The sequence below is a fragment of the Aythya marila genome (assembly GCF_965140915.1).
Source record: "Aythya marila genome assembly, chromosome: 2".
Taxonomy (NCBI): domain Eukaryota; kingdom Metazoa; phylum Chordata; class Aves; order Anseriformes; family Anatidae; genus Aythya; species Aythya marila.
Genome location: NC_139043.1, coordinates 16,501,793 through 16,518,995, shown reverse-complemented (window position 1 = coordinate 16,518,995; position 17,203 = coordinate 16,501,793). Strand labels below are relative to the sequence as shown.

Genomic DNA, 17,203 nt, shown 5'->3' with positions numbered 1-17,203 from the left:
TTTCCAGCTCTATGGGAGGTGAATAAGAGCGTAGCCGACCCACCATGTCCTGCTACCCCACGCAGCACCCACACAACCCTCATCTCCCCTACAGATGCGCCTGAAACTTTTACATCCCTGACTGCCTTCACACACCACAGCCAGCGGCGTCCAGCGTGTCCTCTATACCCCTTATACAGGGCGCCGTGACACAGACCGAGGGCACCCACCCCCGAAACTCTTTTATTTCTCCTTTTCCACCCCAAAAATAAATAAATAAATAAATAAATAAAATAACACTAGGGCAGGCCTGCGCCAGCCGGGGGAGTGCTGAGCCTCGGCGGCTGCCGTCGGTAGGCGGTGGGCGGCGGCTGCGCGCTGCGGGCGCTGCCCCGGCCCCGGCCATGGCGCTGCGAGCGGGCGGGCGGGCGCTGCGCCTGCTGCCGGGCCGCCTCAGGGCGCCCGCGGCCCGCCTCGGCTCGGGGGGGGCGGCCGAGGCGCAGGAGGGTACGAGGGGGACAGGGGGGCAGAGGCTGTGCCTCACGGGGCTGGAGGGGAAGGGAGCAGGCGATCCTGGAGGGCTTTTCCAGCCGTAATGCCCTGGGGCTGTGCGTGGGGGTTGGTGGTGTAGGGCTTCAGGGGTAGCTTTATGCAGTGTGTGTGTGTGTGGGGGGGGTCGGGCTGTGTTATCACGAAAAAAATCCTTCGCTATTTGTATCCTTTAGCTAATGAACATGTAACACGTTGGGTTAAGGAGCCAATTTGGGTTGATCGTTGTTGTTTTGTGGTATAAATTTAATCCTTCGGCCTGTTTCGCTGTGTGATCAGCGTGCAGATGGTGCCTCAGGGTGTGTGTGAACACCTCAGGGGGTGGCGGGGCTGGTCCCAGCACCACTGCTGCTGCTCTGGGACTTTTTACCGTGACTGCAAAGCTCTGGCACTAGCTGGGAATGTTGTACGGGACAGGGAAGAAGGCAATGTGGGCTGCTGCGTGTACAGCCAGGCTGTGCACAGCCGCCCTTTGGATGCGATCATTGGTGTTTGTGCAGTGCTCAGAGCCAGGAGGAGATGGCAGAGCACTGCCAGGTGCCTACAGCATCTTCTGCTGTAGTAACTAAACGTGTATAGGAATTAAATCAGGGGAGAAGTGTGTAGCTAGCCAGGCCTCATACAGAGAGCTGCAGGGGCGAGAAGGGCTGTGTTCGTTTCTTGGCTGTGGCACCGGTCCGTGGGACCTGTCACTGCTCAAGCACCTCAGTCACTATACGCTTCTTCATCTCCCCCAGGAAAAATGTTACGCATAGACATGGACTAGAGGTAAATTAAGAGAAAGCAGTTATTCTGCTGAAACACTTGATTGTCACCGTGTTCTTAGTGCAAGCCAAGAACTGGTGAGGACCAGCCATTGCTGACGTGCTGTGACTTGTGTTTCTTCTGACGTAAAGTGCTGTGCACAACTAAGCAGCTGCAACAACTGCTTTGTGTAGTTTGTTTGCAAGCTTACAGAAGAAACAAAGAGATTATAAAAATACTCCTTTTAAATTAGAATAAATAGTAGCAAGCTTGATTTGATAAGGTTTTCTTGAGTCTACAAAATGCTACGTTTTCCTCAAAATCAAAAATATCGTACAAGGAGCTCTCTGTTGAACTTCTCTGTAGCCACAGGAAGGTAACTGCATGCTCTCCCGCTTCCCAGTCTGGGTTATGGATGGCTGTACAAACAGGGAGCGCCTTCCAGCCTGTGGTAGTGGGATGTGGTCAGATGATTAATTTGAGTTACGCAGGGATGTGGTTATGATTTCAGATTTGGGCTGTGGCCCCTCTGCCTAGATGCAATCAAAAAAAACAACTTTTCAGTGTTTTTTGCCTGTTCCAGCTTGTCTTATTTCCGTGTTGATTCTGTAGGCTGTCAGCAGCAATTTACCTTGCCAGTAGTGTAGCAAGATATGACTGATCTGTGGTTAAATTGATGTGAGTTGATGCAAGGATAGTATCAAATGAAAATTTTGTGTAGGAGTTTACTGTAAAAGAAGGTGGTGACTTGTTAAAAGAAGCAAGTGCTGAATTGTTCCCCAGGTGAAAGTGCTATTTTCGTGGTAGCAGAGAGAAAGTGTCTTTTTAGGGCAGTTTGCCAAAGGTCTGGCTCTGCCTTGTGTTCTTGCTGGGTACCTTGGTGTTAGACTCAATACATGTTGAGTTGTTCGTGGTGAATAGCAAATCAGAGAGGAGCGAAGATTCTTTGTATCATCAAACTTCCTGTGGCAGCGAGGAAAGTCAGTGTTGTTTTCATCCTGTATTTCCTGTATTCATCCTGTATTGTATTCCTGTTTTCATCCTGTATTGTTCTTAGAGAACATAGTTGTTTGTGAGAGATAGGCACTTCTTCATGTATTTCATTCTTTTTTGTTTGCTGTTCTGCTGTGATCCTCTCAGAGAGCCAAAGCAAAGCTTGTAGTTCTTCAATCCCAGAAGAGGAGCTGAAAATCAATTTTAAATCTTTATGTAGAAAAAAACCTTTATGCTCATTTCTACTTGCAGATGCTGAAGTCAATACCAGAAAGAAGACATTCACAGAGGTTCAAACGGAACGACTGGAGCAAGCGGAACGAACTGTTTTAATTAAATGCCCATCAAGACTTAATGAAAAAAAATTACTGCAGTATTTATCCAGTCATGGAAAAATTAACAGTCACTTCTTTTTTGAAAATCGGGTAAGTTATTAACCATGTAAACTGAAATGTACACTCGGACAAAAAAGAAAAGCTTTTATTTGGTCAAGGCCTCATACATGTAGGTCAAGCATATTATGGACAATTAATATGTTAATCTAGCTTTTGTCTTTATTAATGTTTACAAGTTGCTGAGCAACAGATTTTTATTTGTGAGTTAGCTAAGCAACAGCTGTTTTAAGTGGTTCTAGCAACCTGCTTTACATTAAATCTTAAACTTTTACGTAGCACTGTAAATTATCCTAAAAATAGAGCTCACTTTTTTAATGAACATTACAGTTGTGAACGTAAATAGATTTCAGAACTGTAATGTGTAGTGCTTACTACCAAGAATAGCATGCCTTACATCTTCTTGTCCTCTTGTGAAAAAAAAAAAAACATTTTAAAAGTGCTGAGGTACAGAAGCTGGTATTCAGCTTTGTGACTCTCTCATTAAAATGTCCCAGTGCTACCACAAATGGCTGAGTAATGTCAGTACAATAAGTTCAAGGCTTGTGTGTGTTTATCTAACGCTGTCTATTTCCATTCTTATTTTTTTAGGGTATCCATGCTTTAATAGAATTTTCTGAAAAGAGCAGCGTAGCCTCATTACAAGATGTTGTTGGAATTCCAAAGGCTGTAGAGCATCATGTCGTCCCATTTAAATCTAGACTTTTTACCTTCACGCTGAAAAACCCAGTGGCTAAAACTGCTGAAGAAACACCAGTTCATCTCTCCCCTCAGTCTCACATTCCAGTGAACGAGCTTATTCAAAAACTTCATAAGGCAGACAGTGTAAGTATAGATTTCTAGAGTTTTCTCAAACAAAGTCCTACGAGGAGCGGCTGAGGGAGCTGGGCTTGTTCAGCCTGGAGAAGAGGAGGCTCAGGGGCGACCTTATCGCTCTTTTTAGGTACCTCAAGGGAGGCTGTAGCGAGGTGGGGGTTGGCCTGTTCTCCCACGTGCCTGGTGACAGGACGAGGGGGAATGGGTTTAAGTTGAGCCAGGGGAGTTTTAGGCTAGATGTTAGGAAGAACTTCTTCACTGAAAGGGTTGTGAGGCACTGGAACAGGCTGCCCAGGGAAGTGGTGGAGTCACCATCCCTGGAAGTCTTCAAAAGCCGTTTAGATGTAGAGCTTAGGGATATGGTTTAGTGGAGGGCTGTTAGCGTTAGGTTGAAGGTTGGACTCGATGACCTTGAGGTCTCTTCCAACCTAGAAAATTCTGTGATTCTGTAAAAATGATCCATGTCCACCTAAGATTTGCAAGTGGCTGTGTGAAGCATATAAAGCAATTTACTTCTATTAAAAAAAAAAATCTCTGTTAGAACTTTGTGTCAGTGGTTCTCATACTTTCAAACAAATAGAGAAAATTATTTTAAATGTCAAAATCGCTTTTTCAATATGATGTAAACCTGTTTGAAACTAATAAAGATCTTATAATTGCAATGATAGTAAGTAGAAGAAAAATATATATTAATAGAAGGTGGTCTTTGTATTTTATTACAGTATTTATTTTCTTTAATAGATAAGCAGTCAAATGTACATTCTGCTGAATGAGTATCAGCTCACCGAAGAAAATATCAAGCTCCGATTTCTGGCCTGTTCCCTGGTTCAGGATTTTGCACGTGCATATTTTCCAGACAGCACGGTAAAGCCGTTTGGCTCTTCAGTGAACACCTTTGGCAAACTGGGATGCGATGTGGACATGTTTCTGGACTTCCGTGACGCACAAGAGCATGCTGCAAAAATGGTAATGTTACGCCGTGCATCTTCGGTCCTCGTTCTTCCTTGTAATAGGGAGAAAATAATTTGCTGTTTTTCCAGACTTCATTTGTACTGTCAGGGTGGACTTCACTGTGAAGAAAACCCTCATCCTCCAAAGTTGATTGAGCAACACTTCCCAATTTTCTTATTATCACTGTTTTTTCTTCTCTGGAGCTGCTGGGCTTCACCCATGCCATTTTAAAGTTTGGGTGTGATTTTTAAGGTCCTCTGTGTCCTGGTACATAATATTTCTGTGCATTTGCATTTTGGGAGGGTTGTCAGGTTCTTTTCCTCAGTTTAAAGAGTTCACTTGCTATAGCAACTTTATTACATACTAGAGTACATACACCTGTACGTAAGAGTGTGTGGAGATGTTAAGACCTTTTGGAGTAATACAGGTGGCACCATTTGTGTTTTTGGTGTCTGTCCAGCAACAATTAAATTTCTTCATAACCATGTCTTCACTGGTACTGGGATATTGAAATCTATACTGTGCAGTAGCCAAGTGTCACGTGCTTGGTGTTGGGACTGGAGCAGCTCCCAGTTGTAATGGTTACAGTAGGTTGTGTCATGGTCCAGGTTTGTGAAGGCATAATGAATAGGAAAGGGCTAGACAAGGTTTTTTTGGAAGGCTTATTTCTTGCTATTGGTTTTTGACTGTGGACAGTGTAAATGTCCTGTTGAACTGGAGAAGGAAATACAAAAGAAAGAGGTGAAAATCAGGACAAGAAGAAGGGAGATTTGGATTAGAAGTGTCCTGTGGAGAAGCTGGAGTTCTTCACAGATTCTGAAAATGCCAGAATCATTTAATTACCAAAGCTGCCTTTTTACGTATGTGATAATAGTTTGGGGAAGCTAGCTTTGTTCTCCTTAAAAAGAAAGAAAAAAAAAAAGATGATGGCCTTAAGCTTTTGGAGATTGAAAATTTGCTTAGCTTTTCTGTACTATTTGCATATTACCATGTATTTTATTTTTCTTTAAAATATGCCTTCAGACGTTCCTAGTTTTCAGTATTATTGCAGTGATCAAACACAACGAAAGCAGATATGTCAGCTGAGGGATAGGATCACTGTGCCTTTGTGGGAAAGGTTAAAATCTAGGAAACCTTTACTTGAGTTGCCTCCTGAGTTTTGAGGAAAAAACAAATATAAAATGTCTGTTTTCAAAGCATGCTTTGTAAGTAGAAGTTTTCTTTGGTATTGATGCTCTGCAGAGAGAAAATCTTTCTTTCATGTTGTGCCTTTTAAGGAAGATGCACACTCTGAAGGCAATCTTATAGTAGAAGATGAAATCAGAATCATAAACCAGACCTAAGGATAAAAAGCAGTGGTCACTGTAAATCTTAGTTCTTAAAATCATCTTACCCACATCTTAACATTTGATTTGATCATTTTTTTTATATGTATGCATCATTTTTTCAGTCAGACTAGTATTAACAATGGACTTGGATTGGTAAGTGTGTGGTTTGCATGAGCACGCGGACTTCAGGACAATGTTAATATAAATTTTGAGGAAAAATGACTATACCTAAAATGAATTGCTTAATGTTTGAGAGGTGGAAAAGATGTCAAGTCAATCATCCTTGTGCAGAAGTCCCATACCAGTGCTAGGAAACATTTTAGTGCATTCATTTTAGAAAAAGAACAAAATTTGACCATTGACATCCTTTGTTCTTGTATAGTGAACTTTTCATTTGTCCTTTTGAAAAACTTCTACAAATCAAGCAGGGAGGCAAGTGTAATTGCAGTTGCCCATTTTTTTAATAACTTTTTTCTCCTTTTGTTGAATTTTGAAGTGACAGCATGCCTAGGCATCATGCAGTATTACAGTGTACTTGATAAATTCAGTTTTAATGGAGTGATTCCTGTCACTGCAGATTATTTTATATGAGGAGGGGGACAGAGATTCTCACTTTAACTTCACTGTGCTTCTAAAACAGTTCTGAAATTGAGGTGAAGGTAAGGGAGGTTTTTTTAATTGACATAATGAACAACGACATTTTAATAAAAGATTAAAACTACAGAAAACTTTAAGAAAAATACAGAAAAAAAATGTAAAACTACAGAAATTCTTCAAGCTTTTCTTACTAGTGTTTCTTTACATGTTCTTTACATGTAAGAAGATGCAAAGTCTCAACAAGATAAGGAGGAGAACTAATCCACTGTAGTCATAATATTTAGCCTCGCTAGAGACATTTCAGCTCACATCTTACTTGGGTAAATAGTTTCCCACCACCAAATTTTATTTCAGAATGCTTCTTCGCCCATAATTTGCACTTGTCAGTGAGTTATGGAAGGTTCTTTGGAACTGGGCTGTATAACGTGCTTTATTCAGTCGTAGTTTAGCTGAACTGGATTCACGTAGTTGACAGGAAGACTACAAGGAGTGTACCAAAATGGCAGCAGTTCCAGGCATGAAAAATTCTGCAGTGAGAATCAAGGTGGTCTAGTGAGTGTTACGAGATGCACCAATGAGATGGAGTGTTCTCCCTCAGCGTGAGGACAGATACTTGTATACGTTGTTCTTTTAAGTTGTCTTGTCATCCATTCACAGCAATCGCTGCAAGAAAAGTAAAAACAAGCAAATAAAAAACAAACTAGTAGTGTGTGTCCAGAGCTATTTGCCTGTCATCGTTCCCTAAATGAACTGCACTATTTAAAACTTCTGTTATAAATGTCAGAGAGATGTGGGAACAGGCTGGGTTACTAGAAGTGGTGAGGACTTGTGGGCAGTTGACAGACTTGCTGCGGTGGGGCTGCTGCAGCAAAGGCCAGCAGGGATGCTGTTTGCACTGCTGGCTCCCAGTTATGGGACAGGTTAAGGGGCTGCACGGCATATTTACACTCTGCGGTGCAGCGAGGCTTTTGTCCTGTATGCAGATGTCATCTTTATGTGCTAAAGATGAAGATCTCGCTGGTGGTGTTGAAACTCCAGAGTGTTAAAATGTGGGCAGATCTGCTCCATCACGGTGAAAGTATACACAGAAGTAAGGTTTGTTAAAGCATTGTCTTGCAAAGGACTGTAACAATCATTAGTGCAACTCCTGTCCTGATTCAAGCATAGCCAAAGAGTAGAGGAGAATAAGGTGGCAGCACCTAGAGAGGTTTATTCTTCGTAGGGAAACAAGATGTGGAGTACCTCCCATAATAGGCAACAGCTTAATGCTTCAGAGGAAGGCAAAAATCTCATATAGGTGGCAACGTGATTTATGGGGACAATGATACGATACTTTCCCTGGCAAACTGTGTTTCTAATAACCATACATTGATTGTCTTTCTTAGGACGAGCAGAGGCAGAGGAAGGTAGCGTTAGTTACAGGATGATGCAGCAGCAGGGGGAAGGTTATCTATCTTCTGAACTACCGAATTGTTGCAGCCTTTCAGGAGGTACCAGCAGTGACAGAGGACCAGGCATTTCAGCATCTATTTACATTAAATCACACTTTTTTTTTTACCACATCTTGTGGCAAAAAAGGTCAGTGACTGTGACTTAGGTGGCAGTAAAAGTCAGAGTGTTCTTTACCAAGAGCAGATGATCAGTGCAGTGTTTACCACGGATGTGGTGTGGTTAACTTGCAAGCAGTTTGGGAGATTAGGGAATGACTTAAAACAGAGTTTTGTGATAGTTTTAGAGTAAGTTATTGTATTAAATGTTGCACTTCTTGCTTGAGGATGTGTATCAGTCTACCCCAAAGAAGTAGTTTACTTTACCTGTATCTGCTGTTTTGAGCACCATGCCACAGGGCGTGAGTATCAGTATTTTATCCTCTGCAAGAGGAACCAAAGCTCCATGTGAAAGTCCAACCAATTAAGAGCATCTCCTTCATTATTACAAAAAAGTCTTCATCCAGCTTCTTAGAGATACTGAGCTGCTGCCTGGGAAGGCATGTTGTGATTTTATTTTTTTTTCTATTTTGCTACACAATTACAAACACCAGCACGCCCAAGTGTCAGCCAATTCTCCATCTTCTTCTTTCCTGTTACCTACCTTAATGTCTGTAGCTATAGGCTTCTTACACCTTGAGCTGGTCCTGCTGTAGCATGCAGCCACATAGCCAAATGGGATTAAGGAGCACTCTTCCTGGTATGCTCAAACACATGGGCTGGCTGGAGGAATGTGGGCAAGAGGAGAGCAGGAAGGGTCACCTTAGTTGTCAGAGTGACACAAATACAGCTCCTGAGTAAGTCTATGGGATGATTTGCAAGGTCCATGATCCCAAATTGTTTCACCTGTCTTTGAGTGCCTGTTTTCTGTGCACTAACACGGTGACAACAGGAGTAACCTCCTCTATTTATGTCTTAGAAGACTAATTAGGTCTCTGCATAATGCTTTTTGTATCATACACATTCACACTGCATTCATTACATGTTTCACAGGGGAGGATAAGTCACTGCCAGGTGTCAAATCAGCAAGCAAAATTAGTTGGGGCTTAAAAACAGAGGATAAAGAGAACAGAGATTTCATGGGTATGGACTTAGTTTATTTGGGTGTTAACTGCAAATGGGACAATTAAAATATCTACAGGAAAATTAATGTCTGATCTCAGAGTGCAGCTCCACAAATTTTTTATTTTTTTGAAAAATCTGCATCAGGTGTGAAGCAATTATTTTAAGTTTTAAGGAAACTTACCTTCATTTTGAAGCATTAAGCGATATGCATGCTATTTTTTTTAAGCTTTTTAATTTAAAAGTGATTTTCCTTTACACTGCTACTTTGAGGATATGAAATGGAATTACTGGTGGTTAGAAATTAATAGTGGTTTGGTTATGTTTTGTCCCTTTTACTTTTTAACTTAATTGTATGCTGCTCTTTTCAGTCAGTCTGTGCTGTCTTGGGAATTCCAGAATGACTTGTTGTAGACAGCAGTGTAGTAGCATTATACCCTCATCTAAACAAGTAACTTTACAGTAAGTTACTCACTATTAACCTGGAAAAAATTAATCACTGAGAAAGAAAATAAAAGAGAAAGTAATGTTTTACCTTTTTTTTTTTTTTTTTTTTTAAGCTCTGCAGGCTGCTTTGAATAATTATATTTTAACTCGTAATTGCTCAGACTCCTTTGCAAATTGTTGTCTTTCAGAACTATTCTTAAATGTCTCTTTAGTTCCAGAACTAATAACTTATTAAAAAAAAAATCTTGTGTTAGAAAAAAGGTCCCTTTGAAATGGAGTATCAGATGAAAAGATTGCCATCAGAAAGATTAGCAACTCAGAAAATTCTTTCTGTGATCGGTGATTGCCTTGATAATTTTGGTCCCGGATGCGTGAGCATACAGAAGATACTCAATGCTCGCTGCCCACTGGTGAAATTTGCCCATCAGCCAACAGGATTCCAGTGTGATCTGTCTGTGAGCAACAGGTAAGGCCTGGTTTTAAACATTTTACACAGAATACTGATGCACTTATGTTCTGGAAACTTGTCATGAAAAAAGTTTAAGCTACCCAGTTCTGCGTTGTTAACAAATGTGAATGTTGGGTCTGAAAAGGATGTTTTTGACTTCCAGATCTTAGTTTTCCAATGTGGTTAAATTAAGATCTCTTTCTGTAGTATGGTAAACAATTGAAAGCTGAAACTGCAGGCCTGAAAAACACTCTATATGGTAAGTTTGGCGTGTAGGGAATTGAAAGCAGACGTGGTTCTTCAGTCACTACTTCCCTTCAGGTATGTGGGCGCACAGCTTGTTTTGATTGCTTCAGGTTAAGCATCATGCTAATTTTCATTATTGTCTTTCAGCTGCTTTGCGGTCATTAGACTCCTAGTTATTTTGGGGTCTTTTTTTTTTCCTTCTTGCTTCTTAAGGGTCTGTGTCCACCTGTTTGCTGGCAAAGTATCAGGAATGATAAATCAGCCCACTGCTTCAGAAAACAGCCTGAAATGTTACTGTCGTTAGGGCCTTTCACAGTAGTGCCCAACAGAGGGAGCAGCCTTCTTAGAAATATTTCCCTTTGCATCTTTTCCTCCTCTTCCAGCTTGCTTTCACTTTCGTAGGTAACCAGTGGGTGATAGTCAAGCATATAGTTTGTTTGGCTGTCACTTAGTTTGAAATACCTACCTTAAACCAGTATATGTGTAGCACTGACGTGAAGTACATAATTGAAAAAAAGTACGTAACCCTTTTTCTTAGTGTTGGGGAATGGTAAAATATGAGTGATCATCTTTCAAAATACTTCTGATATGACTTACAGATACAGTGCTAGTACAGATGTTGTGATTTGTCTAGCATCTAATCACACCTGATGTAGACTGAATTTTCTGAATTACCCAAAGGTTTGTTTCAGAATATGCAGGAGTTGTTAGGAAAGTATTGAGCAAACGTCTTAAAATAACTCTGCTCTCAAACGTGCAGCCACAGTGAGAGGCAGCATGCAGTTCTGTGCAAACTTTGTAATTCCCTGCCAAAGGTTTGGTTGGTTGAGATTGTGTGTGTCTTGTTATTGTGGAGAAATAACAGAAATCTTACAGACACAAGGAAGCATTTCACAGCTGAAATCTTAGAAGTCCAGGTATTACAAAACTTCAATATGGCAAACTTCCGCAAAATGCTTTGCTGGGTTTTTAGAGGAATTCAGTGTAAGACTGGGAGTAAAAATTCCTGCAACAGTAGTTCAACATGCAATTTAAACTAAATTTGACCCCAAATTAAGTCTTGCTCTCACATCCTGCTTCCATTTTTTTCCCTGCCTTTCACTGCCTTCCCATTCATAGACTGCAAGAGTGTTTGTACAACCATGTAACGGATGATGAAACGGATCAAAGCTGATCCATCTGAAAGCCTTTATCCTTCCAGATTAGTTGTTTTGCAGCAGGACCTGGATTGGGGTAGTTATTACAAACAACTACCAGCGTGGTGGATGTGGCACTGTGGGAATGAGAGCAAGCACCTTGGAGCAAAGCTGCTTTCAGCTGCAGTTTTTGCTTGTTTGTTTAAAGAACTTGCTGAAGAACAACTTCAAATTCATTCTGATCACGTTAATAATGTCTTCAACACTTTATGGTTTAAAATTCATAAGTTTGTTTTGTGCTGTCAAAAACTTAAGGATATAAAGCTTCAAATGTTGGTCGTTTGAAAATTACCAAACAGATCAGTCTTTACAATAAGACTGTAAAAGAATTTCTAGTTTGTATATAATATATTAGAATAGACATATTGTCTAAAGCATTCCAAAGGCAATTGTGGCTAAATTCTATATGGTTTTGGCCTTGATCCTGCATAGTTTAACTCCAAGTATGTGATGGGTTTTTTGGGTTTTCTTTTCTTCTTCATTATGATGTGGAACAAGGAAACAGGAAACAGCACAAGTGTAATATTACTACTTAGCCTAAACTGTACTCTTCTTATAGGAAGTTATCGGATATTTAATCCTGGATGATTTCAGACATTCTTTTCTATTCTTTAATGGATAAAAGTGGTTTTTATTGCTCTTTTGTTTGATCATTGTTGTTTAATAGATATCATCTTCCCTTATAACTGATGAGCTAGGGCAGAGCAGCCAGCACTGCAACTGGTGCTTCCCATTCTCTTATTATTTACCTCTCATGTTTTTTCTTTTCTTCCTCAGTATTGCTATCAGAAGTTCAGAACTCTTGTACATCTATGGCACCCTTGATCCCCGTGTGAGAGCCCTGGTGTTCAGTTTGCGATGTTGGGCCCGTGTTCATGGACTTACCAATAGCATTCCTGGTACCTGGATTACAAACTTCTCTCTGACCATGATGGTCATGTTTTTTCTGCAAAAGAGATCACCACCTATCATTCCAACACTAGATCAGCTTAAAGAACTGGCAGGTAAGGGTAGCTGTTTATCAAAGAGGTTGAAGTGACTTTCACATTTATTTTAACTTCCGTAAAGCTATGAATAAACCCAAGCCATTTCTGTATGCTCTCAAACACCAATGTATGTTTTCTGTGCCTTAAGTTTGAAGGAACACCCAAGTTTCACTTGTATTTTTTGTGAAAATAATGCATCTTAAAACAGATTTAGTTTTGCATTTCTAGTGCAATGCTAAATTCTGCTTACAGGGGTTAGGCTTGCTCTATGCCTCAGACAACTAGAAGTGATTTATTTGCCCAGGGCTCCCACGCTGCCTGTTTATTGTTTATTTTGTTTTGCAGCAGACCTGTGAGATCTCATGTCTCTACAGTTTTTAAGGATTTTGTGCAGATTGATGCAATGTCTGTTGTTTTATAGACACCAGATGTATCTATATTACTTTTTTTTCACAATTTGTAATATCCTTGAGACTGTTGGTGTTCTGGCTGTTTCATACGTAGCTTTCAGGATGTGTTATCTTCAGTAAATCGAATGAAAGCTTGGAGAATGACATCCCAGATTCTTGACTCCTCGCTTATTTCTTCTGCTTATTGACATGCTTCCTTGGAAGCTTTGAGTAGAGAAAAAGGTCTGTGTTCTGTTGTTGGAAAATCAGGTTAAATGTTTCCATCAGCAGTTACCAACAAGTTCTCAAAATAAATCAGGAATTTTTATACTCAGAATGAAACATGTCATAGGAACATGCTTGTAGAAATGTCAATACCATTACAGAAAAAGAGGTGTGGAGGTTTTGGGTGTGATTAATGATGCCCTATAATAACTATTAACCTCAGAAATTTGTGCTGCTTTGTGTATTATAAAGCTCTGTATCCAGAGGTATCAGGTTTGTTAGTTAACTTTGGAGATATAAAGGTATCATATACCATTTTCCTGGACATTTTTGAAAATATGCCATCTACTCATGCTTCCTCTCCTTTGCTTGTCAAAAAAAATATTTTTCTTTTCAATCTTTAAGGTTAAGATTCAACATAAATGGTTAAAATGCACTTGTGAACTTCTAATTTGCTGTGTTCAATATAATAGTATTTATTGGATTCAGTCATGTCTCATATTTGAATCTGATTACATACAATGGCATTTTATTGTTTATCACTTCAGAATACTCTTGTAATCTTTGTTTCAGATGAAAAAGACAAGCATATAATTGGAGGATATGATTGCTCATTTGTTAGCGATTTAAGCAAGATTAACCCTACAAAAAATACAGAAACACTTGGTAGGTAAATCTTCATTAACTTCCCTTTTTCTGTGTGTTGAAAATAATTTTTTCCTTAATGTTACTGTTGGCTCTTGGTTTTCTTTGCCTTAGATGAGCTGCTCTGTGACTTCTTTGAGTATTTTGGAAACTTTGACTTCAGGAAGAATTCCTTAAATCTTCGACGGGTAAGTGAATTTGAATCTCTCATCATTATTGGTTGAATTTCTGTGACAGATAACGTGTGATCATTCTCTGCTTGCCAAGAGGGCTGCACTGTCACTTTGGTTGTTACATATCAGTTATATTATTTGCTGATATGTGTGTGTGTGTGTGTGTGTGCAAGTGTAATGGACATGCATATATGTAAGTACCTTAACTAGCACTTGTTTTTGATGGACTGCTTAGAGGAGGAGGGATTTCAGTGCAACACTTTCTGGCATAAAAGGTTTTTTGCCAGTACAGGCTGATCCTGGAAACTAATTAATTAAGCTGGGTAAATTTTGTTTGCCGTTAAGGCTTAAGAAATGAGCAAAAGCCCCCCACATGCCACAGCCTGACCTGGACAGGGGAAATGTCTGTGCTGCTGCTGGTTTTCTCTTTAACTAGTCCTGGCCCTGGGACCAAGGGTATGATGTATCAGTATGTAGACTCTTCCTGGAAGAGGATTAGCTGGTAGGTTCCTCCTAGAGCTTGCAGAGGTTCTGTAATGCAGAGCCAGTTAGCTAGGGAGCACTGATAAGCGCTGTGATGGGAAGTGTATTTAAGTAGCAAACTATGTAGTTGTCAACAGCTTGCATTGTACTACAGCGAGTGCACAAAAGTGGACTGTGACCCAAATAGCTCTCTACTTAAAAACCAAACTGAACTGGGGGGGAATTTCAGCCAAGGCAGCAGTCTTGCTTTGTTACAGTAGCTCTTAGTGAGCACTGTGAGGGGAATGGTTTGAACAGATTAAGTGCTTGGAGTAGTTTATCAGCCTGGGCTGTGCGCGTTAATATGACACACTCGTGCTGCCCGTACACAAATGGAGAGAGGAGCAGATTGCAGCGAGTGAAGTTTGAGGTTTGTGGAAAAGCAAATGGGAGGGTGGCCAAAAAGGCAGGGTAAGTTGTTGTACGTTCTTTGCCTTGAAGGAAATCTAAGCTCTATGTGGCAAGGAAAACAACCACTAAGAGGATTTAGAGAATAGAGTCGTACAGTTAGATTGACAGGAAAATTAACTTGATTATTAATCAACTTTTTTTTCCCCAAAAAAGTTCTCTACTAGGACGGAATACTCCTAACGCTGATGTGATCACTCAAGTGATTTGTTACTTGCTCAGCATATAATGCCTACGTGCAACTTTGTGTGTTTTTTTCCTTTACACTATCTGCAGGGAAAGGAAGTAAATAAACCTGAGTCGTCTCCTCTTTATATCTGGAATCCCTTTGAACAAGACCTTAATATCAGCAAGAATGTTAATCAGCCACAGCTGGAGAAATTTGTAGCTATGGCCCGAGAAAGTGCCTGGATTTTACAGAAGGAAGATAGAACTCAGCGAATGATCAATAAAGAGCCCTGGGGACTGGCAGCCCTACTAATACCATTTGGAAAAAGTAATACAAACAAGATGAGAAGGACAAAGGGAATGGGAAGTGAAACAATCAGAAGCCTTTTAGACTCCTTAAAGTTAAGTAATGCAAGCAACCTACAAAAAGCAGTGGGAAAGTGACTTTCGGCACAAAACCAAGGTAGCTGCTATTCTGTTTTAGGAATTAAATGTGATACGGTCTGAAGAACATTACTTTTAATATTTCTACCATGGTGAAATGGAGAGTCAGGTAACCTCTGGTTTTCATTGTGATGGTTCTTTGTACAGGTCTGCTTTCCTGCTGTACATTACCTCCTCCTTACTCTTCACTTTTCCATCTGTTTTATGAATGAAGAACATTAAAAGGCAAGTTTTACAGATATATTTTGGAAATATCCTTCACTCTTTAAAAAAAAGAAAAAAAAAACTGACAAAAGCAGCAAGGGCAAAAGCCCTCGGGAATTCTCGTGGTTAACATCCAAATGATGCGTTAAGGAAAAGCTCAAGAAGCAACCACCTTCCAGTGAAACCACATGTTAAAAGAAGACAAATATTAGAGCCATTGCTTCCACTGCAACCACATTCTGGGAGCCAGTAAAACCCAAGTGCGTGCATGTATTTTTGTAATTGGTTTTGATTCATGTAGATAGTGCCGAGACAAAAATAAAGAGAATGGAATTAGGTAGGAGGGCTTGCAGCTTCATACTGGATTGCTCTCCAAGAATAGCACACCTGTTTTGTGTTGGAAATGTGGGTTTGCTCTCGTGTTTACCACCTGTTCTCAAATTTCTTCAGTCTATTCTTTATCTTCTGTACCCATAGGACTGGTTCTCACTGATATGCACTCATGTTTCTCATTTTGCCTTCAGCTTCACTTTAAGCCTGTATTTCAGGTTCCAGTAGGAGTTTTTTCTTGCTTAATCACTCCCCTCAAAGTTGCTGCCTGCTAGGCAACACCAAAGCCTTCCCCTAATGATCTCTGCATCTCTCTGCTCTTTGCAGAGGTCCACAGGGAATCACATAACGTGTTTTGAGTCGTGTCCCCGGTCTTGCCTTATTTTTCAGATATTCAGCAGAGTGCTGATTGTCCCTCTTCCAGATCAGCTAAACCAGTGAGAAATGTTTATTGTTGGCTTAAAGAAAGCATTGAGTTCTCTATGCTTTCGCTATAAAATAATGTTTTAGAGGAAGATGAAGAGGGCTGGAAGGAAGGAGGACAGAAAGAAATGGGGAGAGAGCAGTCAAATGTCAGATTTTTTCCAGGCGGGTTTGTGAGTATTCTACCTGTCCAGTTTGAGAGCCACTCATCCATTAAAACTAACTGGCAGGCACGATGAGAACAACTACACAGGCTGCTGTTTGTTAAACAACACCCTTTAAAGAAATTCTGTGCAAGAGATGACTGTAACTCGGACATAATCATACAGATGCAATATTGAAAAAGAAACAGTACTCATAGACATCAATATTTTTAGATTCTTTAATTCACTAGTGGTACATGATTTTGTGTGGACTTTCTATTGGTTTAGTCTGAACTGGTATGTTGGTATTAGCAGCTGAAGAGAGTATTCTTTTTTCCCAGAGGTATATTTGTCAGAAATAATTTGTGCACTAATAAATAATTCCAAAGTTTTTGTAAAATACCCCTGGGCAGGGAGAAGCACTGTTCACAGTTAGCAATCTGATCAATGACATCTTGAGTGGCATGAAGACCCTCTTACAGATCAATGTGATGCTAATTTATTCGTACTTTAAAATAATATTCATGTGCATCCATTTCATGTTCATAAACATTTTATCACATGACTTTAAACAGTTTTTATCTTAGTTACAGGAATTAATTCTCATATTACCTGTTTTGAGCACTGAAGTTCAAACTTCGCTTTCTACTTAAATCCCTGTGCTGCTGTGTGAACTTCTTGGAGGCTGGAATGAAGTTTGGTGTAACTTGTTACTGGTGCTAACAAAACCTTTTGATATCAAGCTTGGCACTGGCATGGTGAGCAGTCTGTTGCTACCTTAATCCTTAGAGAACCCAAATAAATTTTCTCCTGTTTCCCGAGCAGACTTTGAAGCTGTTGAAGATTAGGGTGGTACCTGAGTACTTGCAAGTTTCCTTTTGTCCAGCCAAACAAAACGGGTACCACAG

At 40.2% G+C, this 17,203-nt stretch overlaps 1 protein-coding gene across 2 annotated transcripts; it reads left to right on the top strand.

The window, feature by feature from the left end:
- The first annotated feature begins 367 nt into the window (after positions 1-367).
- MTPAP (mitochondrial poly(A) polymerase) lies at positions 368-15,739 on the top strand. Of its 2 annotated transcripts, XM_082752174.1 has the most exons (10): positions 368-486; positions 2,518-2,690; positions 3,249-3,482; positions 4,215-4,439; positions 9,600-9,811; positions 12,013-12,239; positions 13,409-13,501; positions 13,595-13,668; positions 14,860-15,214; positions 15,343-15,739. In XM_082752174.1, exons 1-9 carry the CDS (start codon positions 384-386, stop codon positions 15,193-15,195), a joined length of 1,677 nt encoding a protein of 558 aa, XP_082608300.1. In that variant the 5' UTR covers positions 368-383; the 3' UTR covers positions 15,196-15,214; positions 15,343-15,739. The 2 variants fall into 2 exon arrangements, with proteins under 2 accessions (XP_082608300.1, XP_082608299.1); XM_082752173.1 differs by having other exon boundaries at positions 14,860-15,739.
- Positions 15,740-17,203: the final 1,464 nt, after the last annotated feature.

Excerpts from the sequence above, each read along its gene's own strand:
- MTPAP (XM_082752174.1), top strand. The coding sequence starts at position 384 with ATGGCGCTGCGAGCGGGCGGGCGGGCGCTGCGCCTGCTGCCGGGCCGC. Across the intron at positions 9,812-12,012 it reads GATCTGTCTGTGAGCAACAG|TATTGCTATCAGAAGTTCAG; the intron begins GTAAGGCCTGGT and ends TTTCTTCCTCAG. Across the intron at positions 12,240-13,408 it reads TCAGCTTAAAGAACTGGCAG|ATGAAAAAGACAAGCATATA; the intron begins GTAAGGGTAGCT and ends TCTTTGTTTCAG.